The sequence below is a fragment of the Serinus canaria genome, chromosome 17 (assembly GCF_022539315.1).
Source record: "Serinus canaria isolate serCan28SL12 chromosome 17, serCan2020, whole genome shotgun sequence".
Classification (NCBI taxonomy): Eukaryota; Metazoa; Chordata; class Aves; order Passeriformes; family Fringillidae; genus Serinus; species Serinus canaria.
In genome coordinates, this window is record NC_066330.1 from 5,488,142 (window position 1) to 5,515,245 (window position 27,104).

General features: G+C 44.1%; 2 protein-coding genes across 2 annotated transcripts; one reads left to right on the plus strand and one right to left on the minus strand.

The window, feature by feature from the left end:
• The first annotated feature begins 450 nt into the window (after positions 1–450).
• Positions 451–5,849, plus strand: ZDHHC12 (zinc finger DHHC-type palmitoyltransferase 12). Its single transcript, XM_009093464.4, has 5 exons — positions 451–594; positions 933–1,069; positions 1,986–2,072; positions 3,175–3,341; positions 3,832–5,849. Exons 1-5 carry the CDS (start codon positions 492–494, stop codon positions 4,139–4,141), a joined length of 804 nt encoding a protein of 267 aa, XP_009091712.2. The 5' UTR covers positions 451–491; the 3' UTR covers positions 4,142–5,849.
• Positions 5,850–6,522: 673 nt separating this feature from the next.
• Positions 6,523–25,160, minus strand: PKN3 (protein kinase N3). Its single transcript, XM_018917740.3, has 22 exons — positions 24,671–25,160; positions 21,048–21,330; positions 20,360–20,508; positions 19,426–19,555; positions 19,168–19,319; positions 18,593–18,788; positions 18,115–18,303; positions 17,787–17,896; positions 17,167–17,310; positions 16,150–16,225; positions 14,551–14,737; positions 13,724–13,835; positions 12,846–12,922; positions 12,006–12,072; positions 11,357–11,448; positions 10,806–10,982; positions 10,656–10,718; positions 10,053–10,129; positions 9,403–9,545; positions 9,057–9,164; positions 8,412–8,492; positions 6,523–7,587 (listed from the first exon to the last, which is right to left on the minus strand). The coding sequence occupies exons 1-22, from the start codon at positions 24,968–24,970 to the stop codon at positions 7,375–7,377; spliced, it is 3,126 nt and encodes a 1,041-aa protein (XP_018773285.2). The 5' UTR covers positions 24,971–25,160; the 3' UTR covers positions 6,523–7,374.
• Between the last annotated feature and the right edge of the window lie 1,944 nt (positions 25,161–27,104).

The following is a 27,104-nucleotide window of genomic DNA, read 5'->3' on the forward strand; positions in this document are numbered from 1 at the left end:
AAAAACCACATTAGCGAGAGCAGGATTAGCGCAGAGTAGCACCTCGGGAACCACCTCGAGGAGCCTTTGAACGGCACCTGCTGCCCGACCCTTCCCCAGCTCAGTACACCCAGCAGCGTCTGCGCCGCTGTAACGGAGCTTCTGAACAGTTTGCCCAGCCCTGCGCCCCAGAGCCCGGGCTGAGGGCGGAAGGACACGCGGGAAGGGCTCAAGACAAACACGTTCCTGGAGGAAAGGCCCGCAGGGCCGGCTCGCAGGGCACAACAACCCCGGGGCGGTGTGGGGAACCAAAGGAGCCAGGTGACCCCGGCTCAGGGTGTTTGCCGAGCCCCAGACGGCCCGCTCTGGGAGTGGAACCAGTCCAACAGCGCAGCGGAGCCTCCCCCGCAGGGCTGGACCGCCCTGGCCCCGCCTCGGGGCGCTGCCCGTGTCCCGTCCGGCCCTGCCAGCGCTGCCCGGAGGCCTTCCGGGCCGGCGGAGCCCCGGAGCCGATGAAGCCGGGGGGAGCCATGGCCCCCGGCGGGCGCTGGGTGCGGGTAGCACACACGGCCCTCAGCGCGGCCCTGGCGCTCGGGCTCCTCCTGCACCGCACGGGTGAGGCGGGGCCCGGCCGGGCTGCGGGGAGGGGGCGGCCGGGGCTGCTCCGCCCCCGGGGGCAGGCGGAGAACGGGGATGGCGGGCGGGGGACGGGGATCGCGGCTGGGCCGTGCGGCCCCCGCGGGACACGGGCTGAGCCCGGCTGCGGCTCGGGAGCGCCCCGAGAGCGGGGCGGGGGAGGGTCTGAGAGCCCCTTCTCAGCCTCTCCTCTCTCCGCCTGGTCTCTCCCCATTTCCTCTTCATAGATTCGGGACCCCTTTGTTGATGCTAGAGAGAAAAATCCAGGACGCTTCACAAGGAGCCGCTGGTCTCTGTCTTTTCTGGGTACCTTTCAGATCTGCAGAAGCAGGAGGAGCGCGGGGAGCTGCTTCAGCCGCTGATCTTCGTTTTGCTGGTTTTATGCTCGATCCTGCTGTACTTCAAGGTGTCCCTCATGGATCCGGGTTTTGTTAAGCCTGAAGAGGAAGTGAAGGTAGATCCCTTCATGAACAGAACAAAGTGGAGTAGCTCTAAAGTCTATAGGCTTTTCTGCTTTTTCCACTCTGGCAGATAAGAACATTCTGAAACAATTTCTGTTGTGCTGGCATGAAGGACACATGCACAGACCGTTGGAGATGAGGACAGACTGCCTCACACTGGTATTTGGTAACAGCAATAGGGTTTACAGGCTTTAAATGTGCCTTTCATACCACACTTTCCTTGTACTTATCTGTGCCATTTGAGCTCAAGTCCTCTCCTAGAGCAGAGGCTGCAGTGCCCTGTGAAATGTGTATATGACCTATTTTACAGTAACCACTGCTAAGTGGTACAAGTGCAAAAAAAGCCCCGAACTGAAGGGCAGGCTTGGCAGACAGTGCTCTCTGGAGCTCTATTTATTGAACTCTTTATGGATTTGTTGCCCTCTCAGAGGACACATCCACAAACAAGGTACAGTGAAATAAATGGAGACGCAGTTTCAGTAACTGCTAGTCTGCTCAAGGTTCACTGCCTTATAGACTGTAGGACAAAGGCATTATCAATCTTAGTCATCCATCACTAATGTCAGTGTTGGCTGTGTATGACTAATTAGCACTGCTCATACCAAAAAAGACATAACTGTGTTTAGAAGTGAAGTCTAACCTTGTTTTTGTCCCAGACTATATCTTGTCCACAGTTATTTCTGCCTCTCTGCAGACATTCTTTGGAGGGTTGCAGTAACCTGTTCTCTCTCACTGTACCATAACTGTCAGCAGCTTTTCTAGGTATCCTAATGAATTATTTTGTTCCTAATGATAGAGATAACAAGCAATTTGTAACTATTAAGTAAAAGTATGCAGCAAGACAGCTCAGTCATACTTAGACAGGAGCCCAAGAACCCTCCTCAGTCCCTTCCTTTCTCTTTTTTGTAGGAAAGTGAAGATAAAGGACAAGGTGTGGTGATCCCTCAGATCCCAGGTGACATTAAGCTGCGGCGGTGTGGTTACTGCCTGGTGAAGGTGGGCATCCAGAACATGCTGGAAGAGGAAGGGCTGAGTGATTTGAAAACTTATATTGTTCTTCAGCTGCTGTTGGTAGTCTGTAATTGCTGCCTAGAGGAGGCTGGGCAGACTGTGTAGCTACACAAGTAGTAGTGATGGACATTGGCACACAGGCCAGTTTTGCAAGGCTGAAACAAGTCCCTGCTGGCTTATAAAAACAAGAATCTTTCTTTTGCCATGAGAAAATTGTATTCCACATTCTTACTGCCATGTCAGCCAGACCTTGCAGTACTGTCTAAGAAGTTATTTTGAAAATACCTTGATAGTCAGAAAAGCAGCTGAGTGTAATATGTGGTAACTGGTCATTGTTGTGAAAACCTTGGCCTGAATGGTAAAAGACAACATGAAGGAGAAATTACAGCAATTAAATTAGCTCTTAAAACAGTTTGCCTAGGCCTAGAAAGGCTTCTTTTCAGAGTGATCCTTATCAGTTTAATGAAATTAGGCACTACCCCACTCCCATAAATTCCTGAAGAGTATCAACCAAGAGGAATGAGCTTATTGCAAGAAGAAAAGCTGGCAAAGCCTTTATACACTGCAGGGGACAAATCCTAGGAAGCACTGCTTTTCCCAGCCAGGTCTTTCACCTTCCCTGTGCCTGGTAATTGAGCTGTTGTGCAAGTGTCTTGCACTCCCATGGAGGCACTTCTCTGTACATCCCCAGAAAGCATCACATCCTGCCCACTCTGACAGTAGTGGTTCTAGTTTTTCACCACAGTACTCTGGCTCATGCTTTCCTGACTACACTGATTGGCTTTGTCTCCCTCCTTGGCATGCTGGACATTCTATAATAGGTGGAAAATAAAGAAATTGTGTAGATAGGAGGAATGTGGGAGGATCACTTAATTTGAATGCCACCGATTTGGGTCTTGACCAGGAGAATCACAATTCCTTTGATTGTCTTAGCAATGTTGATGTGCTGTGTCTCACAAGCAAGTGTTTTAGGGACAATATTGTGGGAAAAGACAGATTTACATGATGTTCTCTTCTATCAAATGGGAGTGGGACAGCCATGAACTATAGCCAGTGAGTTTTTTCTTTTCCTGGTTGTGTTTTGCAGCAACCCATGCGAGCCAAGCACTGCCAGCTGTGCCAGCACTGTGTGCGGCGCTATGACCATCACTGCCCCTGGCTTGAGAACTGTGTAGGAGAAAGGAATCACCCCCTCTTCATAGTTTACCTGAGTGTGCAGCTTGTGGTTCTGCTGTGGGGAGGCCATGTTGCTTGGTAAGGCTGGGAGAGGGCTTTTGGACCTCTAAGATTGCTAAAAGTTGTAGTGCTCCTTGAGCTGGCATAGAACATAGACTGGCTCTGGATCTTCACTCTCTTTTGCATCCTGGAGCTCCCTAATCTTGAGCAGTCTCTGGTAATTTAGGTTTCATTGTTCATTTTGCTTCAGTCCCTGTAACACGATCTTTGTTTACACATTCAAGTGCTGGAAACTTCAACAGGGTTCCAGCTGTTCAGGAGAGGAGTTAACCCAGGGTGATTGTGTCTCACAGCTGTCAGGGAAACAGAATCTTCTAAATTTAGCTTCCAGTCCCTGTGGTGCAGTTTCTCAGGACTTCATAGTATATTAACTCTCTGTAGTCAAGGATTATTAGCAGCTCATTAGTTATGAATCAAGCTTAAATGTGTCATGAAGTTTGCTTAGTTTAGTTAGCAGAAACTAGTTCTGCTTCTTTAACTACAGATTTATTTCTGTTTGAATTGAAAGGTCAGGCCTCTACTTTGAACAATCCCGGGAGTGGCTGCAGCACAACATTTTCCTCCTTGTGTCCTTCCTCCTGATATTCATATTCACCATTGTGGTCCTGCTGCTGCTTGTTTCCCATCTGTACCTGATCTCATGCAACACCACAACCTGGGAGTTCATGTCTCACCACCGCATCTCCTACCTGCGGCACTCGGAGCTGGAGAACCCCTTTGACCAAGGGATAATCCTCAATCTCAGGAGATTCTTCTGTTCACGCCACCTCACTGCATGGGAGAACATCTATTTTCACAAGAACAGTGAGCCTGTCTAGTCCCAGTGTGCTAACACACCTGTCAGGCTGCTGGGTAAAACTTTGCTAATGCAATGACTGCTGTTTCCTTGCACTGAACTTTAACACATGGTGGACTATGCAACCTGCTCCAGAAGCTGTTCATCTACAAGTTACATTTCAGGGATAGTCAGGGTTATTTTTTATATGTAAACCACACTGTTAAAGTCAAGAATACATTTCTGGGAAGAGAAAACCCATCAGAGCTGATTTCCAGACTGAGCAAGGTATCTCTAAATTTATTTCCTTTTGTTAAGTGCATCCACATCTCTCCAGAAGAAATGCAAGATTAGTATGACTATTTGTGTTCCACTTCTCTTCTCCAAGGTCTCCCTTGCCTTTTGCTGCTAGGGAACAGCAGCAATTACACATAAAACCAGCCAGGATCAGTGTAATTCCTGTGGCCTTTTTTCAGCCAAGTTCTGACTGTGAGAACTGCAGTGCCTTTTGGCAGTAGCATCAGGCATGCAAGAGAAATATTTGAGTAAATATTTAGAGAGTCAAAAGCAAATTTTATTTTGTCCGCATGCCTCAACTTAATGCTTTCCATGAAGATTTAAGGCTTAATACTGTTAATGTGCATAAGAAATAGCTGTAAGACATCCAGTTAATCTTATGAGATAATTAACCTGTATTTTGTGATGCCCTGAGCAGTTTCCTCACAGCTTTTTAAGTTGATGATGCTGCTGACAATTCACTGTTTTGAATCAAATCAGTGAAGAATGATACCATCGCTTTTCTTTGGACAGAAAAGTAATCCTTGGCTACTGAGTTATTTCTGCAGATAACATTGTGCTCAGGCGTTTGCTGTAGCTTGCTGCAGGGAGAGAAGCAGGAGCAGAGGTGGGTACCTCATGCCTAACTACAGTAACACTGTTGGTAAAACTACTACTACCTCAACTCACTAGTGACATTTTAATAAAATAATACAATTTCAATGCAAGAGAAAAGCTGCCAGGTCCTGAGATGAGAGATGCTGACAGCTTTCAGGACAGCAGCAAGAGGATCTGTTTTCCATTGAAATAAAAGGTCATACTTCAGATTTCCATGGGGAACTAAAAGGAAGTTTCGTATGACCGATCTTAGCTTTAAAACAAAAAAGGCTGTGGTGTGAATTTTAGTCCTGACCCTTTTCTGTTAAAACAAAAACAAACAAAAGAAGAAAAACCACCATAACAAAATGTTAGTTAAAATTATCTTGTGCCTTAATTGTCTTGGCTCAGGAATTAACACCAACTCAGAAGCACTCAGGGTTTAAAGTTGATGAACACTCATGAAAAAATAGTGTAGTTACTAATACAGCATGACAGTCCAAAAGCAATTTAAATGCAGCAAAAGATCCCTTTTTTGACCAGCTCCAGAGTTTGTAATCTGCACAGTTCAGGGTAGAAGCTTTATCAGAGGGATATCAGAATGCTAAGGATTGTTTTTGTAAAGAAGTGTACACCATTCAGAAGTATTCTGCAGTATGCTTGTGTTGCTGTGGTACCTGCTAAAGTGTGGATTATCTGTCACACTGCAGTTCCTGGTTCTTAAGGTATCAGTCAAGTGAAAGTTTATCAGCAGGTACAACAGCTCAAAACAGTTTTGCTCTGTCTGGTATTTCTTTAAAATACACCTGGGTGTTAATTTACCATTTTTTTACTCAACCATAAATTATAAAATAAAAGATTAAATATGCATTTTTAAATTGTCTATGACTCTTTCTTTGAACCCAAGTTCTAGGCTTCACCTGTGCTAACAATCCACTGTGCTACCTCCCTCTGCACATTGGCCTTGAACTAAAGCCACAAAATACACCACAGAGGCCAACAGCAACTGCCACTCCAACAAGAGTGAGGAAAATGTGTATCCTGCTCTAAACAGGCCAGTGCACTGCCAGGGTGAGCAGGAGGATCATTTGTACATGGGAATTTTCAGAAGCAGCTATACTTGGCTCTGAAAATAGAAAATCTAGGTTGAGTGTGAAATATTCCTGGTTTGCACAAACAGAGCTCTTACCTCACTGAATCCTGAAGCACTGGGACCTGCCCTGGCTTAACAATTCCCTAGATCCTTGTCTCCAGCTACAGCACAGTTGCCTTAGTCCCACTCCTGTCTCCATCTGGTGAAAAACTGAAAGAGCAATGATTGTGTCCTTGTTTGCATCGGATGCCTTTTCTCTAAAACCCTTCCCTTTTTGCCCAATGAGCTAACATTATGAATTTAAGACATGAAAATGTATCTTATCAAGTATAATTAGAAGATAGATTACGAGGCAATGAAATCACCTTTAACTCACTGATTTTCCAGTACTGACTGTCATTACTTAGCTATCCCCAAAAATTATACAGGATGTACACACTGATAAAATCTGTGGAGACATAAACTGACTGCAGTCAATGGTATCTCTCAGCTGATGACACCATGCAACATGTACACAGATAACCTGAGTGAGAAGGAAGAAAGAAAGAAAATATTACTACTGGCATTTATGGAGAAAATAAAAGTCCTGCCTGTTGAGCATTTTGGTTAGCCCTGATCTGAAACATTCATCTGACATAAAGGAGATGAAAAGCTGAATATTTATTATATAGAAAGGTATCTTTATTTTCAAAAAAGAAAAAATGTGCAAAGCTGTGTAGTTTGATATCATTATAAACAATAGCTAAGAGTTGGCATCCTTAAATAGAAAGATTCATCTTCCTTCCAATAAATCACTTGGATCATTATCAAACATCATTGTCTTGGCAGTGTTAAAATCCATTCCTTGTCTGGCATACACATTTTTATGAGTGGGAAATAGCATACAATCATTACCAGGAGGGAATGCTGCATCTCTAGAAAATCAGTAAGAAGTGGCCACTCCCCTGCTATGCTACAACTTTAAAAAATCACACTACTTAGGCTTTTTGCAAAGAGTAATGTGGGTTGTAGAGATGATTTGATTTCAAGTCCAGCTCAAATTCCAAATTTCATCTACGTTCAACGACAGAAGAAGATATACCCCATCAAATGTTAATTATTCCTTAAAGGTAATTGACATCCAGGATCCTTCCAACACATGAGGCTGGAAAACCCACAACAGCTTAATTCAGCTTGCAGGGCACCTCATCCTGGGGCCATCAGCACTACCTGTACTACAAATTCTGCTGGCTTTTCCACTGGCCCTGCAAAGTCTTCTCTATGCTCTCTCAAGGTGGTAACAATCTCGTCATGTTTTTGTAGCCCAGGAATCACACATCTAAAAGATGTCTGGAAACAAAGTCAAAGTCCTTGAAGACAGTCTGCTCCTTATGGGTTAGGAGAGAAACCTCCTCAGGAGGAGTAAGGATTGGCTTTTGGGAAGTGAACTCTTCATCGAAGTTGCTGATGTCAGTTGGATCTCTTAGTGTGGGCACAAAGGGGGGCTTCAGCCTCCTGGCAAACAAGGCATTCCAATCAATTCCCTGTAAGAAAAGGAAGGCAACAGGCCAAATAGACATTTCATAAACAATCTTTGTGTCAGAGGGACAACTGCAGCCTCCATTACGGATCACTTGCAACCTGTCTTATTTCTACTAATTAAAAAAAGAGAGAGAACTGAAAAAAGGTCCAAAACAAATATCACAGGAGGTAGTGCAGAGAATCCATGCAGCATATTTTAATGCTACAACTGAATTTAAGAGGGACATAACTACAGCTGAGCTGTGGCCAGGTGGATCTGTGGATCCCAGAAATTTCTGGTGACATCCAAGTTCTTTTCTTGCTCCAGTGCAAAGCCAGACAAGGTTATAAGGCTAAAAACTTCTGGACAGATGAGTAATAATGAGGGATGGCAACACCTTTGCCTGGAAAAAACACATACCTCTGATACAAAGCAATTTAGCCTCCATTTCTCTTAAGAGTCATGTGTATCCTGCAAAATCAGGTGATCAAATAGACTGACTGACAATCACTGTGATCACTAGATAACATCTTTGATGCTGCAGTTTAATTTTAAAAGGAATATTTGTTCATGTCTCTAAAGATAAGTATATTTGTACATAGAAATGGCACAATCAGAAATAAACTGACTCTGAAAGCATAAAGATCCCAGAAATCAGACTTGGGGGATGTCATTTCAAGCAAGACTTGAAACACATATTCCTGAATGAAGCAATGAGGTGCAACAGAAACTATCAATAAGATCTCCCTGATAACAAAGGGAAAATAAGTCTCAACAGCAGCAGAGAGCAAATCGCTCTCTGCTCAAACACAAGAAACAAGGGAGAGGTACAAACCAAGTTCCTACCTTAAAAAAGGGCTGAATTTTAATCTCTTCTGCATCTTTTTCCCCTGCTCCCAATCTACGTTCTGGACATTTCCGAAGCAGCTGCAGATATCAGTTCAAAATTAAACAATGGGAACCAGAATGGACAGAAATAATGTTCCAGAGAGAAAAACAAAAGAAAGGAGGTGGGCTGATCCCTCGGTGTTTCCTCATTCTCACTTTGCACCAAGGTCATCATCTGCCAGGAATAACTCAGACCTAGTTTCTTGTAAACAGTTTGCCAACAGCAATAAGATACCTGCCATAAACTGCATGGAGCATCTCAGCTTAATTGTGCACCTGTGACTATGGAGTCACATTCAAAAACTGAATCCAGTCATCTCCACTGAATGTCTCTGACATTCTTGCCCTTGAATCAACACTTCTCTGTGCCAGGCTTAGCAGGAACAGTAAGCAGCCTGCTTAGTCATCCTTACACTGAAGAACTGCATTTACGTAAAGAGAAGGGAGGGAAAATACGTGCAAATTTTACATATTTCCTTAGCCTATGTAGGCAGCTCCAGATTACACACAGAAATGCTGTACAGTCCTAATCAAGTCCCTCTGGATCCACTTACACAGTAAATGCAAATTCCTCAGGCTCCCAGAGACCCAGCAGCCCTTTACCTTACGGATTATGGAAAGTGCTTCAGTTGAAAGGAATCGTGGATATCGGACTTCATCATTGACAATGCTGTCAAAGACTTCCTCCTCATCATCTCCAGGGAATGGTGACTGCAATTGGAACATTCTATTATTCAATCGACATAGCACCCATTCCTCACTATTAAACAGGCATGAGAACAGCAGGGAGTTGTATGGATTCATTAATTACTGTTTGGCAAGCACTATGAATGAGAAAAATGTAACTGAAGTACTAATAAATAGTTGGCTACATTTAGCAATATTTTACCTCCGGTGGTCAGGTCCCCAAGCCTGGTTAGTGAGCTCCCCTGAAGGAAGCTGGCCTTACCTCACCAACAAGCATCTCATAAATGAGCACACCCAGGCCCCACCAGTCCACTGCCCGCGTGTACGAGATGTCGGTCAGCACTTCTGGGGCCAGAAACTCAGGGGTGCCACAGAAGGTGTTTGTCCGGTCTCCAAAACCTATTCCTGTAGGAAAAGGACACTTTGCTAAAATCCAGCACAAGTTACTGAATGGATCTGATGCAGCCTCACCTCCTGAAAGCTGTAGTTTGTCACTTGATGTTGTTACCTGGGTAAGGGGAATTGCCAGTGAGAAGTGTGAAACCTGAGGCCCTCAACGACTCCAAATAACAAATATACAGACAATGCTTAAATAAAGAGCAAACCCAAGGGAACTTCCTGCACATTCCATTGCTCATTTACTCATCTACATGTTTCATATGATCCTATATTCTGACTCCTTTGAGCAAACAAGCACATTTTAAATGCTTTCATAAGTCTCCTGAAGATGACACAACAAGGTATTCTTCCCAAATTCATCATGGTCAGACAGGTGAGGGGCTTTTTGTTGCTGGGCTTTTTTGATGTTAATTTTTTAAATGGGGATTAATACAAGTTACACACAAACACCTACTAAAGCCCAGATCCTAAACTGATCCTGATGGCTCAATTTAAGCTTCTCCAGTTACTCACCTTCCTTACACAATCCAAAATCTGCAATCTTCACAAATCCTTCAGCATCTAAAAGGAGATTATCCAATTTCAGGTCCCTGCAAACCAAGAAGATGAAAGAAAACAGTGAACAAAGACTGAGGATTGCCACCCAACATGGCTTTTTTGCAAGAAGCAGAAGGTAGGTGTTAATAAAGAGAATAAAATCTAGATTGAGTAAAGTCTACATTTGGTTTAATCGTGCATTATTTGGAAGATTCCCCTTAACTGACAGATATTTTTCCCTAAACTAAAGGCTCAAAAAGCAGCGTGGAGCTGGGTGGGGATTATTCATCTGGAAAAGAGCTCCCACAACAACATGACAAATTACCTTTTCCAGTGAAAAGAAAGCAGTGACTTACAGGTGCCCCCCAGAATGTATTGACATGTCACAGAGGATTAATCACCTGCAACATGCCAGATGAATAGCTTCTAGGTGACATTCTCTACTGTGAGCACGATGAACATGCTGATAGTGAGAGGCAGAAAGATTAGAAACCCCAGCAAGAAAGTGAGCTCCAGACACAGCTATAGGAAAAATCAACCTTCAAGTTGCTGAACTGTCTTGAGTCTCTGCTGCATTACCTATAAACAATTTTCTTCTCATGCAAGAACTGGAGCCCCAAGACTACACAGGCTGTATAAAACCTAAAAGACAGAAATAGTTATCAGGCAATATATGAGATTCAAGTTAAAAATTTATAGTGCCTGGAGACAAGAGCAATTCTAACTCACTGTGCCATATGCTCTGGAAAGACATCTTCGTGTATGCGCATCATCAGATCCCCACCTGGAGTGTATTCCATCACAAAACAGGCATGGTGAGGGGTCTGGAAACATGCAAACATGTTCACAAGGAATGGATGATCAGAAGAATTGACCACCTCAAATATTCGCTTCTCACAGTTCAAGCTGCCAGGATTCAAAGAATGAAAATGTCAGTGCTAAACAGACTCAGCAGAAAAGCCTGTTTTGAGTAAGAGAGGACGAAGAAGAAAATCTTTACATCTGAAGTTAGAGAAATAAAAAGTGAGGGTTAATATAATATTTATCTTACATACTTCCAAACCTTGAATTTTAGAGTGCTCTTCAGGTGTCATTCTTACAAAAGTTAGACACCATTCTAAGTTTTCTTATTTCTGATTTTAGTTATCCAAGTCTTAAGGTCACATTTAACCTTTGGAATACCACAGCCAGTACACAGCTAGTACCATACCTGCTAACATTTGATTACAGTTGTGGTAATGTAGCCTCTGGCAATAGTACCATCTCTAAACAAAGCTCACCTATCAATTTCATCTCTTCTAATAATGTCTTTTTTCTTCAAGGCTTTGATGGCATACAGCTTCCCAGTTGCCTTGTATTGGGCCAGCAGCACCTGAAAGACAACAGAATGCTGTACTTTAGGCAATCTTGTATTTCCTTATCAGATTACTTTAAATCAAATTGATGCCAACGACTTCCATCCACTCCAGACAGTCATCCTCAAAATCAAACTCAAGGAACTCGAAAAACACAGCACTTCTGTTTTGCAGCAGTCCAGAAGGATGTCAGTGTAAGTTATGTCCTTCTCCCAAACAGCATTATCACAGCTGGTCCAGTGCTTTAGGAACACCTCAGAGTTCTCACAGAGGGAGCTATGCAAATTTTTGGGAATGGAGCTCTTCCACTAGTGATCCTCATGAAAGAAATGGTAATGGTGTGCCTTGATTTAGCACTCTCAGGACAGCCTTCTCCAGGCTTTGAGGGCACAAATCCTCAAGAATTTTGACTGTTAACAACAGTTACCAGCTGTTTGTGTGGCTGGGCTGGGTTTTTGTTCCATATCTGCACTGCAACAAATCTCTCCTGTCCTGCAATGCTGCTATTCAGACCACCAGGCAGAGCCCCATTGTCACAACCACTGCCCTCCTCCACAATGGACTTCTCTACTACCTTCCCAAAGTGGCCACGGCCCAACATAGCAATGCAGTGAAAATCCTCCAGCTGAACTGTCCTTTTCCTGCAGAAAAACAGAGGAGAGACAGTACCCAAGAGATGCATGAGCAGATAACAAAGGAGTGTGTGTTTGTGTCAAGGAAAGAAGCTCTGTGTGGCAAAAAGGAAAGCAAACAACTGTGCCAACCACCCCTCACCTAATCCTGACAACTAAAGCTTGTGCTGCTGTTCTGCCACTTAAGAAAGAAGGTAACCCTGATGCATGGAAATTGTCTTTTTTCAGCAATAGTAAATTGGTTTTTTACTTGTCTGGGTATATTTACTGCTGTGTATCCCTGTTTTAAACAAAGTGTGTCTGTATAAGTGCCATAGACTATAGTCAACTTCCTGTTTCATGTCTCCCATCATAATAAGAGACAATGTACTGCAAATCAATAGAAACAGATGAGTGTGAGGGATGCCAAAAGTAGCTCTGGAATGTATTACTTAGCACACAGACACATCTAAATATACTATACCACAGCACTTCAAACACAAAGAAGCCCTTGAGAACAGCTAAATTACTTTACCTTCTACTAAATCACCTCTTACACTGCAGTGCACAGTGTACTAAGAGGCTCAGTATTTGGCTTAATGAACAGATAAGGCACAGCAGACATTTAGATAAGTGAAGCTCAGAGCAGATTTTTCATTGTCTTGTCCACACTCAGCATTAAAAAATTGTTGCAGAGAAACCAAAGCACACGTTGAGCAGAATTTTAGACTTTATGCTCAAAAATCTGAGCCCAGTGACTCTTTAATCTGTGACCTGAGACAGCCCATGCTATCCACAGTTACCTTGGAGACGCTGGGATTGGAAATCCTGTTACAGGAGAGCTGCAAGACTTCTCCTCAACATGTAGCCTCTTCAGGCACTAGGAGAAGAAAGAAAAATACAGTGGGTCATTCTCTGAAATCACCAAGTCTAACCTGAACACCCACATCCAACTTTTCTCCTCTGTCAGGATCCAGCATGACCACAGACATGTTCTTGCAGATGGTCATTGCCTCTGCTTGGATGTAAGTAGCATAAGAACAGATTATCTATGAGCACACAAAACTATTCCCACGTACAATAATTTTTATAGGGTCAAATTTTTTAAAATAAACACTTCTAAAAGTCTAGGATAGAACATTTACTTCCTAGATGTCAAGAGTCAAAACGATGAAAGAATGCAGTTTCCTCTATCACAAAAGCCAAATGAGAAAGGGTACAAACAGGTGGCAGAACAGGTCATTTTACTGCTCAAAGAAATTTCCTGCTCATTGCTGACAGAAAAGTAGAGCTACTCTTGGTTTTGCCCAGTTACTTTAATGACAAAGAAGCTCATTTGCTTGCTGAAAGCCTGCTGACCCTCCTTCCCTGCTTTCTCTGTGCAGTCTGTTCTGTACTCTTGCCCTGAACTCCCAATGCTGACCTACCTCCCATTTTACTTCTCCAAGAAAAGCAAGTTATATTTTTTTTAAAAGAGGGGAAAAAAAAAAAAAAGGTGTAACTCTTTTTGAAGACTTCATGCCAGAATGGTTCACTGGATTCTGAATTCCTGGAGATCAGCCAGTTAATGAGGCACCTGCCTGAAGTATAGCAAATTTCTTCAGTAATAAATTAGAAGAACAGGGCTTTGAAAGAACACCAATCAGCAAAGACAACATTCCCAATTAGCCCAGATGGTTACCGGAGAATCTGCAGGAGACGGCGCTGATTCCTTGGAGTTGGCCATCAGAAAAAGCCGTGGAGGCTTGGCTGGTGCTTCATCAGCAAATGCAAGCTTAGCCACAGGGAAGTCACTGCATTTGTGAGACAGAATTGAAGGAGATTTTGCCTTAGGGCAGAGCACTGTACACAGACACCTTTGCATCACCTCTGCTGTGCTAGTTCAGTCCAAATCACTGGACAACAGGACTCCCTGGCTCACACCTGTGAAGTACCAACAAGACATATTCTCTCCTAAATTAATTAAAGGTTGGTTAGACTCACATTCTAACACTGGCTCTCTGATGCTATAAAATTAATGAAACACAGGTATGTAGAAATAAGTCTTTAAAGAAATCTTGATTTTAATAGCAACACAGTAACTGAGTAAGGTGTTTTTTCTTTCCTAGGTCCTGTGCATCAGTGGGAATAATCTCTTTAGAGAATAATTGATTCAATTTTTTAATTGAAAAATTGAAAATTTTCAAAAAATAAAAATTATTTTGGGGAAATTTTTTTCTATAGCACATTCAAAATCTCAGCTATGTCCCTTCTGAGTGCTACATTACTCATGAAAGCAGAGTGCATTTTTTATCACAACAATCACATGGTGACCTTGCATAGCTCAGTTACTGTACTGGTGAAGCCATTTAATGAATGGAATTTTCTTTCCTTTAGAACACAGAAACTATACATCTTTTTTTTAGACAGATAAATTTTTCTCATCAATGTCTTCTACGACCTCAGTAAGGTGCAACAGAATTTTAAGATCTACCCTACACCCATTCCAACACTCAGGACATCACTTACCTACTCAATTTGGACACTGAATCACCATGACCTTGTGGGGAAGCTGGAGGAAAGTCTGTGTGATTAGGGTCATGAAGTGGGGGACTCAGCGTGCTGATGGAACTACAGGGAGGGAGTAAACTCATCATCAGGCGACCCCAAGCTGCAACATTCATGTTCATTTGAGGAGCTCGGAGAAATTCCTTCCCTGGAGGAGTCAGAGTCAAACATCAGTAAGATTACAACACATAAATTACAGTCTCACATAGTGTTAAACTCTAGTTCTCAAGTAAACACCTGTGGGTTACCCCAAAAGGATAGCTCACCCTTGGGAGAATGGGCTTTTCTTCAGGGAATAAAGATTAATAATGATGATGACGATGAAACAGATCTGCTATCTCACCTAAGTTCAGCTCCATATAATATCATAACAATCTTCAAGTTGAAATTAAATAGAATATTAAAAATTTATTTTACTTCAGGTCAAGTTTCCTTCTCTTTCAACACTACATTTTAATTATGCAGCCAGGAAGTTTCTGAAAATGTGTTAAAAAGAGTAAAATGTTTGGGATATTTTCATTATTTTTACTACTTCCTGAAGAGTATAAATATAAAATCTCATTTATCCCCACTGCCACAAAAGCTAAGTATGTAAGGTTTCATGTTATTCAGCTTCACAAGAAAGAATTTGCAGAGAAATAAGAAAGTATGCAAGCCATTCCAGTCCATCAATCTCATAAATCTGAGATGCCAGCTCTAGAGACTTGATAGTCAGTAGCCTGTTCATGCTACAGTGTTCTGTCATTCAGAGTTTTCCAGAAAACCTCCCAGTATTTGTTCATCAGTAACAGCATGGCTGGTTAAATTAGTACAGTTTGAGTCCTGGATCTTCTCATAGAATCATGGAGTGGTTTGGGTTGGAAGGGACCTTAATGACCATCTAATTCATGCCCCATGCCATGGGCAGGGACACCTTCCACTATCCCAGGCTGTTCCAAGCCCCATCCAACCTGGCCTTGGGCACTTCCAGGGATGGCACAGGCACAGTTTCTCTGGGCAACCTGTGCCTCACCACCCTCACAAGGAACAATTTCTTCCCAATATCCCACCTAATCCTGCCCTGTCAGTGGGAAGCCATTCTCCCTTTGTTCTGTCATTCCAGACCCTTGTCCAAAGTCCCTCTCCAGCTTTCTTGGAGCCTCTTTAAGGCACTGCAAGGGGCTCCAAGGTCTTCTGAGAGCCTTCCTGAGCTGAACAGCCCCAATCCTCTTAGCCTGTGTCCAGCAGAGAGGCTCCAGCCCTCTGAGAATCTTGGTGGCCTTCCTTGCTGCAAGAGGTCCACATCCTTCTTATGCTGGAGGTCCCAGAGCTAAGTAGTCTGCTAAATAACTAGCAATTAAATCCTCCTAGCAATGTTAATTGTGAGTAGCAGCACCATGACAATATTACATTGCAGATGGAGCTGCAGCCAGACTGCCTGCACTTCATGTGACTGAGCAAACTTTCACATACACAGTAATTAGAAAGAGTTTTAACATCTCTCAGATTGAGTAGGACAGTAGAACCTGCTTGTGCAAAACCCTGCTCCCACCCTGGACAGTCACTTCTCCAGCACCTCACCTTTCTGTTTGGGGAAAATGCGCTTCTGTCGCTGCAGTTTTGGCTTCCTCTCAATGACAGGATTACAGAACATCACCTGTCAGAGAAGCAAAAGAGATTTTTCAGGATTCTCCATTTAAATTGTAAACCCAAATTTTCACACATGCCTTTTTTCTCATCAAAATCTCTATCTGTTTGGTAAATTTTGAGTCAATCCCAGACTCCAAACTTGGTTATTCCAGATTCACCCTCTAATCAGCTGCTACTTCAGTTGTGGGTGTAGAGACTGGAATTATCTGATACGTAAAATTGAGAAAAGCCCCAGAATTAAGACCAATTTGTATTTCCCAAAAACTATCTAATTTGTGAAGCCATGCATAAAGAACACACCCATTTGTAGGGTAACAAACACAGTACATCATGGCACAGAAGTAAAAACAAAAAAACCAAAACCAAATGCCACAAACAACCACAAAAAACAAGAAGGCAGGGAGAGGAGGCAAATTTTGGTGCATGAGGTTTAGATCCTACTTTGGAATGATAACTACAGGAACTTTCATCACAACACAAAGGAGAAAATACTGCAGCTTTTAAGGGATTATCGAGATTATCTCTACATTGATGGTACTTCAAACTATTATTAGCCTCAGAAAGATGTTAAAATAAGCATAGCCAGAGGGAGTTTGGATCTCTGATTCTACAGTCTCTGTGATTCAATCCTGACCATTAAGCCATATGTTTAATTAAAGTGCCACCAATGACTCATAATGAAAGCAAATAAAAACGAAGGGATTTCATAGCACACACACAGTTACAGTGGAGCAGCTGAAGAGTCACTCCAGGCTATGGCATGTGCACATCTATTCTATTGTGTTGTTCCTTATTCTTATACAGGCTATTGATGCAAGAGGGTTTCAGGTATCACTCTAGATTATTGCTCCTTCCATTTCTTGTACTCTGAGTTGAACAACTGCTTTCAGGGCAGACACCCTAAAGAGACAGAATTCACTGAGAAAGAAACAAAGCTTACATTTATACCTCTGCAAAAAGCATTCCTTGGGGCTCCAGTGAGAGGCACATCCCATGACGTTCGTTATCAAGAAAATCATCCAAACGTAAAAATTTCACTGCACAGAGTTCTCTCCAATCTCTCCAATAAATTGCAATTTCTAGCTCACGAGACTGGTGGGATGGGTGAATGGTAGGGGAAAAAACAATGGCAGAATAATTACATATTGCTCCATGCTCTAGAAATGGCACATGTATTTGTAAAAAAATAATCAATAAAATAAAATCAGTAAACTAAAGAGTATGCATAAAATACTTCTTTAGTGCTTCTGTTCCCTGCTTTTGATGTTTTTAGATCTTCTTAGCTACAGACCCTCTTGGAGTCCCCATTTAGAAATCCCTAAGAGCCACTTTGCTGATAAGATGAAATAAAACTGCTCAGATAAGGAAAGAAGGATAGCAGATGCTGCTCAAGCTGAATCTCTGGCAGTGATACTTTGCCTTCAGGGAAGGCCAAGCTAACTGGCAAATCAAAGGCCATGGGGACAGCAGCAATACAGGGTTGAGCTAAGTGGAATGACAGCTAAACAAGCAAATCAGGTAAGGTTAAATGGAAAAATAAACACCACATGAATATGAGGCAGACTTACCCGATCCAGCTCAATGGCAAAGCTCTGGTCCCATGCCTGGTTATTAACTGGTCCCCAGTTTGTCTGGCCAACCACTTTATTGTCCACTTTGAGCACAGCAAGGACCTCATCTGGACAAAGGAGGAAACATGGATTATAATGTTTAATCTCTCATCCCAACCAATTTCCAGGAGAGTCCTAGGAGGACCAGGCACAATGCAATTCATTCTCTCTCTTAGTTTTGCAGAAATTGGGTTTCTTATAACAACACTTGTACCAGGCTGAGAAAGTGAGAAGCCCCCTTGCTCTGATATGCCACCAGCAGGTCCCCAGGGAACCCTGTACTCACTACTTGGCTCTTCATTCCGGTATTTTCCTGCAACACCTCGGCCATGGATGCCCAGGCCAACTCGTGTCCGGGAAAGGGATCTCAAATCACTTGGGCTGCCACAGATGGGAGAAGAACTTGTCATTCGGGAACGTCCTGGAACATTTTCCAACAGATCCTGACACCCCATCAGTCTCACTTCCAGTGTTCCTGAGAAATTTTAGGAGAATAAGGAATATTATTATGTAAAAGATAAAGTGATTCCAGACAGTCTGACCTCAAAGAATTTCTCAGATTCATGATTTCTTGATTAATAAATTAAATTGCCTCCAGATTATTAGACTGCAAATCTGTATGCTCAGAAAGCTCTGCCTGACCTAGAAGACTGAAGTCCAGCTCCTAGAAAATCCAATGTCCATATGACAACAATGAGAAAAAACAGAATTCAGTTTTCTCTCTGTCCTCCTCACAACAACATGTGATGCAGGATCCCTTTTACCTGTAAGGGCTGTAGGTTTGATGACTGAAGTGGGTTGCATGCTGCCATGCCGGGCTCCCAGGGAGGAAGTGTTTACCAGTTCTTGTTTGATGAGGGCTCTTTTTGGGTGATCAGGAGAAAGCTCACTGAGCTGACGTTCCAGGGAGAAGCGCAGCAGATCAATCTTCTGAGAGGACTCTTGCAAACGACCCTGAGCCTACCAGTGTGAAGGACAACAGAAAGCAGGCAGAAATTTTCCATGTAGAGCCATGTAGACCAGGTATTATTAACTGGAGTAAGCTTAAAAAAACCCCAACAAGACAACATCTTGTGAATACAGGATACAGATAAATTAAAGACAAAATATTTTCCCATAGAGCTTGAACTCCCACCAGTGTCACTTCTGATGTTCCTGAGAAATTTCACCAAAGCAAGGAACGCTATCCCTAGAAGGGGAAATGATTCCAGTCTGTCTCGACAGAGAGACAGGAAATTCCTAAATTAGTAACTTGGTTAATCCTGCTCATTCATGCTAAATCACTAATGTGGAGGCATGAAACCACCCTCTCAAGAAGGCCTGAGCAATGTCTGCTTACCTCAGCCAAAAACTTGCGATCCTGTACCCGACTCCCCCCCAGGATCTTCAGCACATTTTTTGCCCCCTCTGCTACAGCAGCTTCAATGCGTAGGTGATGCCTCAGCTCCTCAATCCGCAGCTCCAAAGCACTGATGGTGGTCCCCATCTTCACTGGCCATTCGGGAGGTAAAACATGGCAAGGATGAAAATCAACCAAGTACTGTGGATCTCTGTCTGCATCTGTTGTGGGCTGTATCAGTTATTTAAAGCATGTTACCTGCTGGATCCACTGTATCTTCCATCCCTCCTGCTGACTGAGATACTTTGACAATGTGCATGCGGATTATTTCAATCTTTGTCTTGCTGTCCTGAAGCATCTGCTGAGCTGTAGCCAACAGCTTCCGCTCCTGCCGAAAGGAATCAGATGCAGAGAGAGAACCATGATTACTAAAAATGGGTGGTGATGATGACGTGCTCACATATGAGGGTGAGGTGGTACTTGCACAAAGGGTCTTAACTGACTCTGAAATGGAATACACAAGTGGTTATGTAAAGGAGGCACCACTGAGGATCAAGGACTCCGAGATCACAATCTCCATTTGCAGAGTGAAAGGACGGGTCAAGGACGCGCCCAGTTAATACCAAATCCTGCAGTCACCGAGACTCCTTGTTCCCTGGTTAACTGCACTTACAGTGTTCTGTAAGCAGAGCAGAGGTTTTGAACACATAAAAATATCACAGCCCTCTTACACTGCTGGTCTTATTGAATTAAGCCTCATAATAAGCTTGGATTTGAAATGTTTTAAATTATCTTTTGACTTTTAAATATGATTATGCCAAACTCAAAAAATGAGATTAATACAAATTCACTAAACCTCTGAAAATTTTTCTCACATAAAGAGATATCACATGCTGTGCTTTATCCTAAACAACTCAGTGATATCAGAATATCACACCACCTAACTCAGTTACAACACCAATGCTTTCTTAGCTTTCTTTCCTCACCACTGACTTAACACACTTCTTGTACCACCCTTATGTGCTGTCATTATGCTGAGACTCACAGTACAGAGCTAGGATTCAGGCAAGTAATCTTTGCAAATTAATTTCTCTCCCAAATCAATTATCAGAGAGAGATTTGTGTATAGACTTAAAATACAAATTTTGATCCAGTAATCCATGCTCCCAAATGGCTCTTTATTCCTGCTTACCTTGGATGCTGAATACATTTGGATCATGTTCTCAGCTCCTTGTTTCACTTTCATTTCAACATGCAGCTGCTTTTTCAAAGCTTCAACCTTCCTTGCCATGGGGTCTGGGTTTCTTTCCCAGAGACAGGGATCTGGAGATACAGATCCATCTGCACAAACAACACAATCAATACCATTAGTCATCTTGTCTCATTTCATTTAACCGGGTTACAGATGGATGACACTGCAAAGGAAAGTTAGGCTATAAAATAAGGTACAAAAAGGTCTCGTCTACAAAACTGATTGGGAAACACTTTCAAATTAAACTCAAACTCATATCTGTAAATATTTCTTAATTTGTCAATGAACCTGTCCTAACAAGCATTCTTCCAATTTTATACTCATTATATAATAAAATACTTGGATGTTGAACTGTCCAGAAATTCTATTCAAATCTCTTCAATTCCACCTACAACCTATTTCTGAATATTGCCCATGCCCACCACTCTTGGGTGGTTTTCTCCCTAGACTCCCTTTCACCTTTATAGCACCATTCTGACCTTTTTATACCACAGATAATTTCATCAGCTAAATACCAAGAAGCTCCCACTACTCATGAGCCCTCAAGAGAAGACTATATCAATTCAATACCTCTAGAGATTGAAGCATTTTAAGAGAATGTTCCAGTCAATCATGACCCAAGAACTACCTGTTGTACTCTTCTCTTTGTCTTGTATCAAAATCCGTGCATTGAGCTCCTGAAGTTCCCAGTGCAGCTGCTCCAGTTTTCTGTTGGAAGATTTCAGCACATGCTCGATGTGGACAAGATTCTTTCTGTCTGTTGTCGCTTTGCGCAGGTTTTCTGCTCCCTCTTTAATCTTCAGTTCCTTCTGTATAGCCCGGCGAAGCAGCTCCTTCTCACCCTCCAGTTTCTGCTGGAAGCTTGGATCCATTAAGTTCACGTCATTGCCCAGCTGCAAGAGAGAGCTGCCCTGCAGCCCAAGAGCATTGAGCAAGAGGATTTCAGAGAGAACACTGTCCAACCATTGCCATTTTTATGCCATTGCCAATGACACTGCAGCGCCAGTTGCAGTGCCATTTTTATGACACTGCAGCAATGTCCTCATTAGATTCCATTCCTTCATTTCTTTCAGAAATTCTCAAGTCAATCTTTTCACCAATTTTTCAAGAAGACAAACCTACATTTCAATTGCAGAGGACAGAACACAACTTTGATCTTAACATGCCTTAATTTGATTTTAAACCATAATGGAGAAAAACTTTCATTTTACTCACCTCCTTGTTATTTAATATCTACACACACCTTTGTTCTTCAAGTATCAAAGTTCAGCCAATATTTGCTCTTCTTCTGATCAACATTACCTTTTACCAGTTTGATGTTTTAGATACAGATTTTTATCTGATTATGCCTTGATGCTGACTGCTCAAAGACACATCACCTAATCCGTTAGAGCTTTTAGGAATGCTACGAGCACGTGTTAACCCTCAGCTGTTGTCCCTGAAGAAGAAAAACGCAAGCCCTACAGCTGTTTCTACAAATGAACCAGCAAAAGAATAAGTTTGTCTGCTGTGTCTGAAAAGGTGAGCAGACTAATGTCTCAATCTCTGTTCTCTAAAGGTCATGCTAAACACTGATTATTTTGAGTGGCATTAGTAGCATTCACTCCTGTCCTGGGCTTTGTTTTACATCATTTCAAATACCACTTGTTCTAGTGAGATATGGCTCAGCAACAGCTCTGGATGGAGCTGCTCTGTCACAGATTCTAGACATACCCAGTTTGGGCAGAGCAGAGGTTTATCTCACTGCCCAAATAAACACTACATACAGACAGGAGCTACAAAGCATCCCTAAGGGTGCTACCCAACACCACAACACATCCAAGCAAGAGCTTGTGCTTCTCTCTTCAACAGGAAGAGCAGCTTTAAGGCATCCAAAGCAATGAATGCATTCATAACCTCACATTAATGACTCACACCCATGGCTTAAATGCAAAAGAAGTGGTCAAGCACTGCTACAGTAACTGGCTTAACATCACAGAGCACATCAGTGCCTAAAGACAGGGCTCAGGAATCCCGACTTGTTTTCACACTCTGTCACTGGTTGACCACATTTCCAACAACAAACATCACTGGCTTTGTGTTACTCATGTACATTGATACACTTCCAGAGTGTGCTGTGCATCCAAACCTCCTCCAGAAACAATTACTTAATCAAAGACTCAACCAAACATCCTTGATTAGTTTTTGCTACAATTTCAGTCCAACAGCACAAAGAAAAAAGGGGAAAAAAATCCATTTGAAAAGTTGGCCTAAATCCAAGCTTTGGCTGCAATGGCCAAAATAGGAGTTGTTCAGATTGGTAGCAAAACAAAAAGGTTCAGACCAACATCCTGATTTCAGGAAGTTCTCGCCCAATTAGTAAAGCCAGGAACTAAGCCAGAGCTTTGAAAGACATCCAAAGTTTTGTGAGGAAGAATTTGAATCATGGAGTTCCTGAGTCACAGGCAACCTTTACCAGCCCTAAGTTGGAAAATCAAAAAGCTCTTTATGCAGTCTGTAGCAAGTTATTAAAAGAAGTTTGATGGTTACAATTCTCATTTAAATAACTAATAAATCACATAGATTAATTTTCTATCCAAATAACGCAAATGGGTGTAAGAATTTCCCCCCCCAGGATTCACTTAGAGCAAAGGAATGAGCAGTGGTACAACAGTAACACCAATAAAAGGTGCTGAATAAGAAGCTCTGGGTATTGATTCAGAGAACAGGTACAGTCTCAGCAGTTCTTATGTCATTTTTCCTCTACATCAGTCCCTGCCAAAAACTAATCTGAATATCAGTTAATGCATCAGGCTAAATCTCTATATTTAGAATGTAACATGTTTCACTTCCCCATCTTCCCCTCTGCGGATCAGAGGGTGCCATAACATGAACACTATTTGCACCAGGAAGATAAAACACTCCACTTTTCAGAAGCATGGGAAAGACAAATTTGCATTTGGGTTGAGCTATTTTGCCTTCTGGCTCAGGAATTTCGGCGGGGTGTTAGGACACTGCCACAGCCTGTGCTGCAGCTGTTTTTGGGTTCCCTGGAAAGGTCAGTCTCCAACACAATCCTGAAACACAGTTACAGCTTGCAGAGAAATACCCAAAGTAGCTGAAATTGCCTTGCTTTTGGCACTCGTAGTGGGGATGCTGGAGCTCACCCAGAACTACTGCCAGGCTCGTGTCATACCCAAGTGTCCAGACTGCTTTCTAACTAGCAAAAATTTCAGCAGTATGACTTACACTTAATCCTTTGGATTGCAGCCAGGGAGATCCCATCCCATTAATTATGGCCAGCTTGGAAATGAGTTTCACCTGCACAAAGCCCAGAGCAGTCCTGGCCTTTACACTTTCACCACTAACACAGAAATTGATTTATAATTTGATTTAATAAGCCAGTGGTGAGGCTGCCATCCTCCCTGCAGCCCAAACACTTCCAGGACATCTTAAATCCCATCTTTCACAGCAACTTTGCGTCGTAGGGATGAGACCCACGTTGGGGAGCCTCATACCAGCTACATTCATGTCTTACAAGAAAAAGTCACGGGTAACTTAGGAAAAAGACACTTGTGGTCCTGCCTGGAGCCTTCCCAACTCCAAGTAACTCCAAGTCTGAGGGCTGGAAGCAGCGAGCCCAGGAAGCACCGGGATGGGAAGGACCCGGGCGGGCGGCAGCCAACGCTCTTTGTGTCGGTCTCTCTGTCCCTTCTTTCCCTGATTAGGCTTGAAACTTTCGTCTCAAGGGAAGAGGGCAGAACATCTCCCCCTCTCCGAGGAGCTTGTTCCACACACGAATGTTATCCCAGCCCGGAGCCTGGCTGCCCTCCCGGCCCCGCGCCAGCCCCAGCAGCTGCCTCGCCCCCAACGCCTCCTCGACGCCGAGAGATTTCCTCAGCAGGCACCAACTTGGCCCGAACCCCATTTCCTTGAGGCGAAGAGGGACATTTTTAGGGGATCCCACCAGCTTCCCACATCCTTGGGGCGCGGCCATGCGAGCGGAGGGGGAGCGGCGTGAAGCCCCTCACCACAGCCGCCTCTGCGGGGGCTCCCGGCGGGGCGGGACACAGGATTTTCCCGGCGGGAGATGGATGGAGGGACCCCCAGAGGACACAGGGACTCCCAGAGGGCGCAGGGCCACAGTACTTTCCCGGCAGGGTAAGGATGAAGGAACCTCCAAAGTGTACAGGGAACCCTAAAAGGCGCGGGGACCGCCTTCCCCCAAGGCGCTGCTCGGCCCGCTGCCACCCCCGAGCCCTCAGCGCTCACCTGCGGGGTCGCCATTGCCGCCATTGCTCCGCCCGGACCGGCACTTTTCAAACTCGGCGGTCCCGGGGCCGCCGCCAGCGCCCTCTCGCGGGGGCGGCCCGGGGGAGCTGCCGGCGGGCGGCCCTCGGGAGCGGGACGAGGAGAGGGAGCCGCCCTTCCCCACACGGCCCCGGGGCAGCCGCCGCTCCGGCCCCCGGCTGAGGAGGCGCAGCCGCCTCCTCCCGCCCCGGGGGGAAATGCGCGGTCGAGGTCCGGTGAGGCGGCGGGAAGGAGCGAGGACACCGTAGATGCGGAGGACATCGCCCGCCTGGGAAGGAGAGGCTGGAGGGGTCAGTGCCCGCGCTGGCACAGAGGCCGCGGGTCCGTGCCGAAGGGAGGGGACGGGAGCCACAGTGGCGGATCCCCGCTCCGTCCCTCTGGAAGAGCAGAAAGCCCCGCGGGTGGCCCCAGCCGGGCCCTTTGTCCCGAGGCCATCGGGTGGTTCCCAGTTTTAGTTCTCCACATGGGCTCGTGACCGGCGCTTGTTCGAAGGGGAACAAGCGAAGTGCAGCTCTGCTTGCGACGGGATCCCTGCATCCCATCCCTGGGACGGGGCGAAGCTGGGCTCTGGGGAAGTTTTCCCCTGCAGAAGTGCCCCTTCCCACGCAGTGTCTGCTGATTATTTGAGTGAAAAACGTCCCACATGAATTGGCGAGGCAGTCGGCAATCCCCTGGCTGCCGTAGTGAAAAAACATCGTGCTGCAGTAGTGCCACAGCATCACACAGAACAGACCGTGTGTCACAAGCCCAGTGCTTTAAACAAAATAAATATATACTTGTTTTCAGGTGTTTAAAGATGCTCCTCAGCAATATTACATAATGTTACTGTCCTACGAATATGCTTTTCAATCATGGAGCAGTGCACAACTGTGAATCAGAAGGCATTTGGAGGTGATAGTATTCCCACATACAAATTTAGAAATATACTAATAAACAGAAGTGTGTTCATTTTACTTAATTAGAAAAGTTTTTCTGGCCTAAGCATTTTGTGATTTGCAATTGAGTAATTAATAAAAGGAACCCATTATAAAATTAAAAATCTAAACCTAGCTTAACTGACTTGAATTAATAAAGCCTTAAACTAATACAAAGCCTTTGAATGTGCCGCTGTTGTTAATAAAACAAGTGCATTTGATTAATATAAACCCTTCAGAAACCTGATGCTATTTAGAACACGGTCCAGGCTCTGTTTAGTGTTTAAGCAATTATTTTGACTGTTCATTCAGTGGAAATACAGGAAAGGGGAAAATCAAACTAGCAAGTGTAGACTGAGTTCCAGAGGAGCAGGGATGTTTCCACACCTCCAGCAGATCCATCCTAGCAGTTGGGATCAAGGCTGTCACTCGGGGGACGTGCTTGGGGGGCTCTGGGCTGGGGTCCTTTGCCCACCACACACTCAGGGTTCCTACAGTGGCTTCCCCCTCTTTCCTTCAGGTCTCAGACCCTGCAGGGGAGGCAGAGGAAGGGCAGGGGGCAGTTCACGGATGCTGGGGAGCTGGAGTTCCACAGCCTGGAGGGAAAAGGCTGGCTGCTCTCAGCTCCCGGGTGACCCCGAGGCAGTGTCCCTGGCTACCCAGTATCCCAGCCCCCTGCCCCAGGCATAGCTCAGCTGTGTCCCACAAATCCTGCGGAGAGAGGGGGCCGGTACGTGGGATCAGCAGTTCCTGCCCATTCGGCAGCCGCCTGTCCCGCGGGAAGGTGTCACAGCTGGGAGCACGACATGCCCGTCCATCCCCTCCAGGATCCCGCAGGGCACCATCCCCTGGTGCCAGGGATGAACCCGGAGCAGGGCGGGGGCTAAAGGTGCGTTCCGACCTTGAGCCGGCAGTCCCTGTCCTCCATTACACCCGAAAGAGCACGCGGAAAAGGTGATGATCAAGAAAAAGTCTTAAAAGTTTCAATATTTAATCCAGGAGAGGGAGGAAGGACATTAAGCATAAATCTGTTTCCCCGCAGGAAGCAAGTGTCGTGTACCAGTCACTTGAGACCTCCCGTCACTCTTCTCCATAAAGGAAAAGCAAGCACTGTCTATGTCACCCGTGAAAGATTGTGCCGAGTTTGGGACTAAAAAACTGATTCGTTTGAAAAAGACTCTTAGAAATTTTAACATCAAGTAACAGTTAAATGTATTTTAATTCCTTCAAACAGAAGGATAGCTTGAAGGTACAGCAGAGAAATTATTTCATTGATTTCATTCTCTTTAAAAAAACAAAAACAAAAAAAAAAAAAACCAAAACAAAACAAAAAACAACATGGCTTCAAAATTCAGGAACAGCATCCAATAAACAAAGAACTATCCTTATGCACCTGGTTTAGTGTGGTACAAAGAGCTTACAGATTCAAATGAATATCATAAATGACTGAGAAATCGATTCAGATAATGCTTGTTTACAGG

Excerpts from the sequence above, each read along its gene's own strand:
- PKN3 (XM_018917740.3), bottom strand. The coding sequence starts at position 24,970 with ATGTCCTCCGCATCTACGGTGTCCTCGCTCCTTCCCGCCGCCTCACCG. Across the intron at positions 17,311-17,786 it reads TTGCCATTGAGCTGGATCGG|TCTCGTGAGCTAGAAATTGC; the intron begins GTAAGTCTGCCT and ends CCATCCCACCAG. Across the intron at positions 9,165-9,402 it reads ATGAGATGCTTGTTGGTGAG|TCACCATTCCCTGGAGATGA; the intron begins GTAAGGCCAGCT and ends TTCCAATTGCAG.
- ZDHHC12 (XM_009093464.4), top strand. The coding sequence starts at position 492 with ATGAAGCCGGGGGGAGCCATGGCCCCCGGCGGGCGCTGGGTGCGGGTA. Across the intron at positions 595-932 it reads GCTCCTCCTGCACCGCACGG|ATCTGCAGAAGCAGGAGGAG; the intron begins GTGAGGCGGGGC and ends GGTACCTTTCAG. Across the intron at positions 1,070-1,985 it reads AGCCTGAAGAGGAAGTGAAG|GAAAGTGAAGATAAAGGACA; the intron begins GTAGATCCCTTC and ends TCTTTTTTGTAG.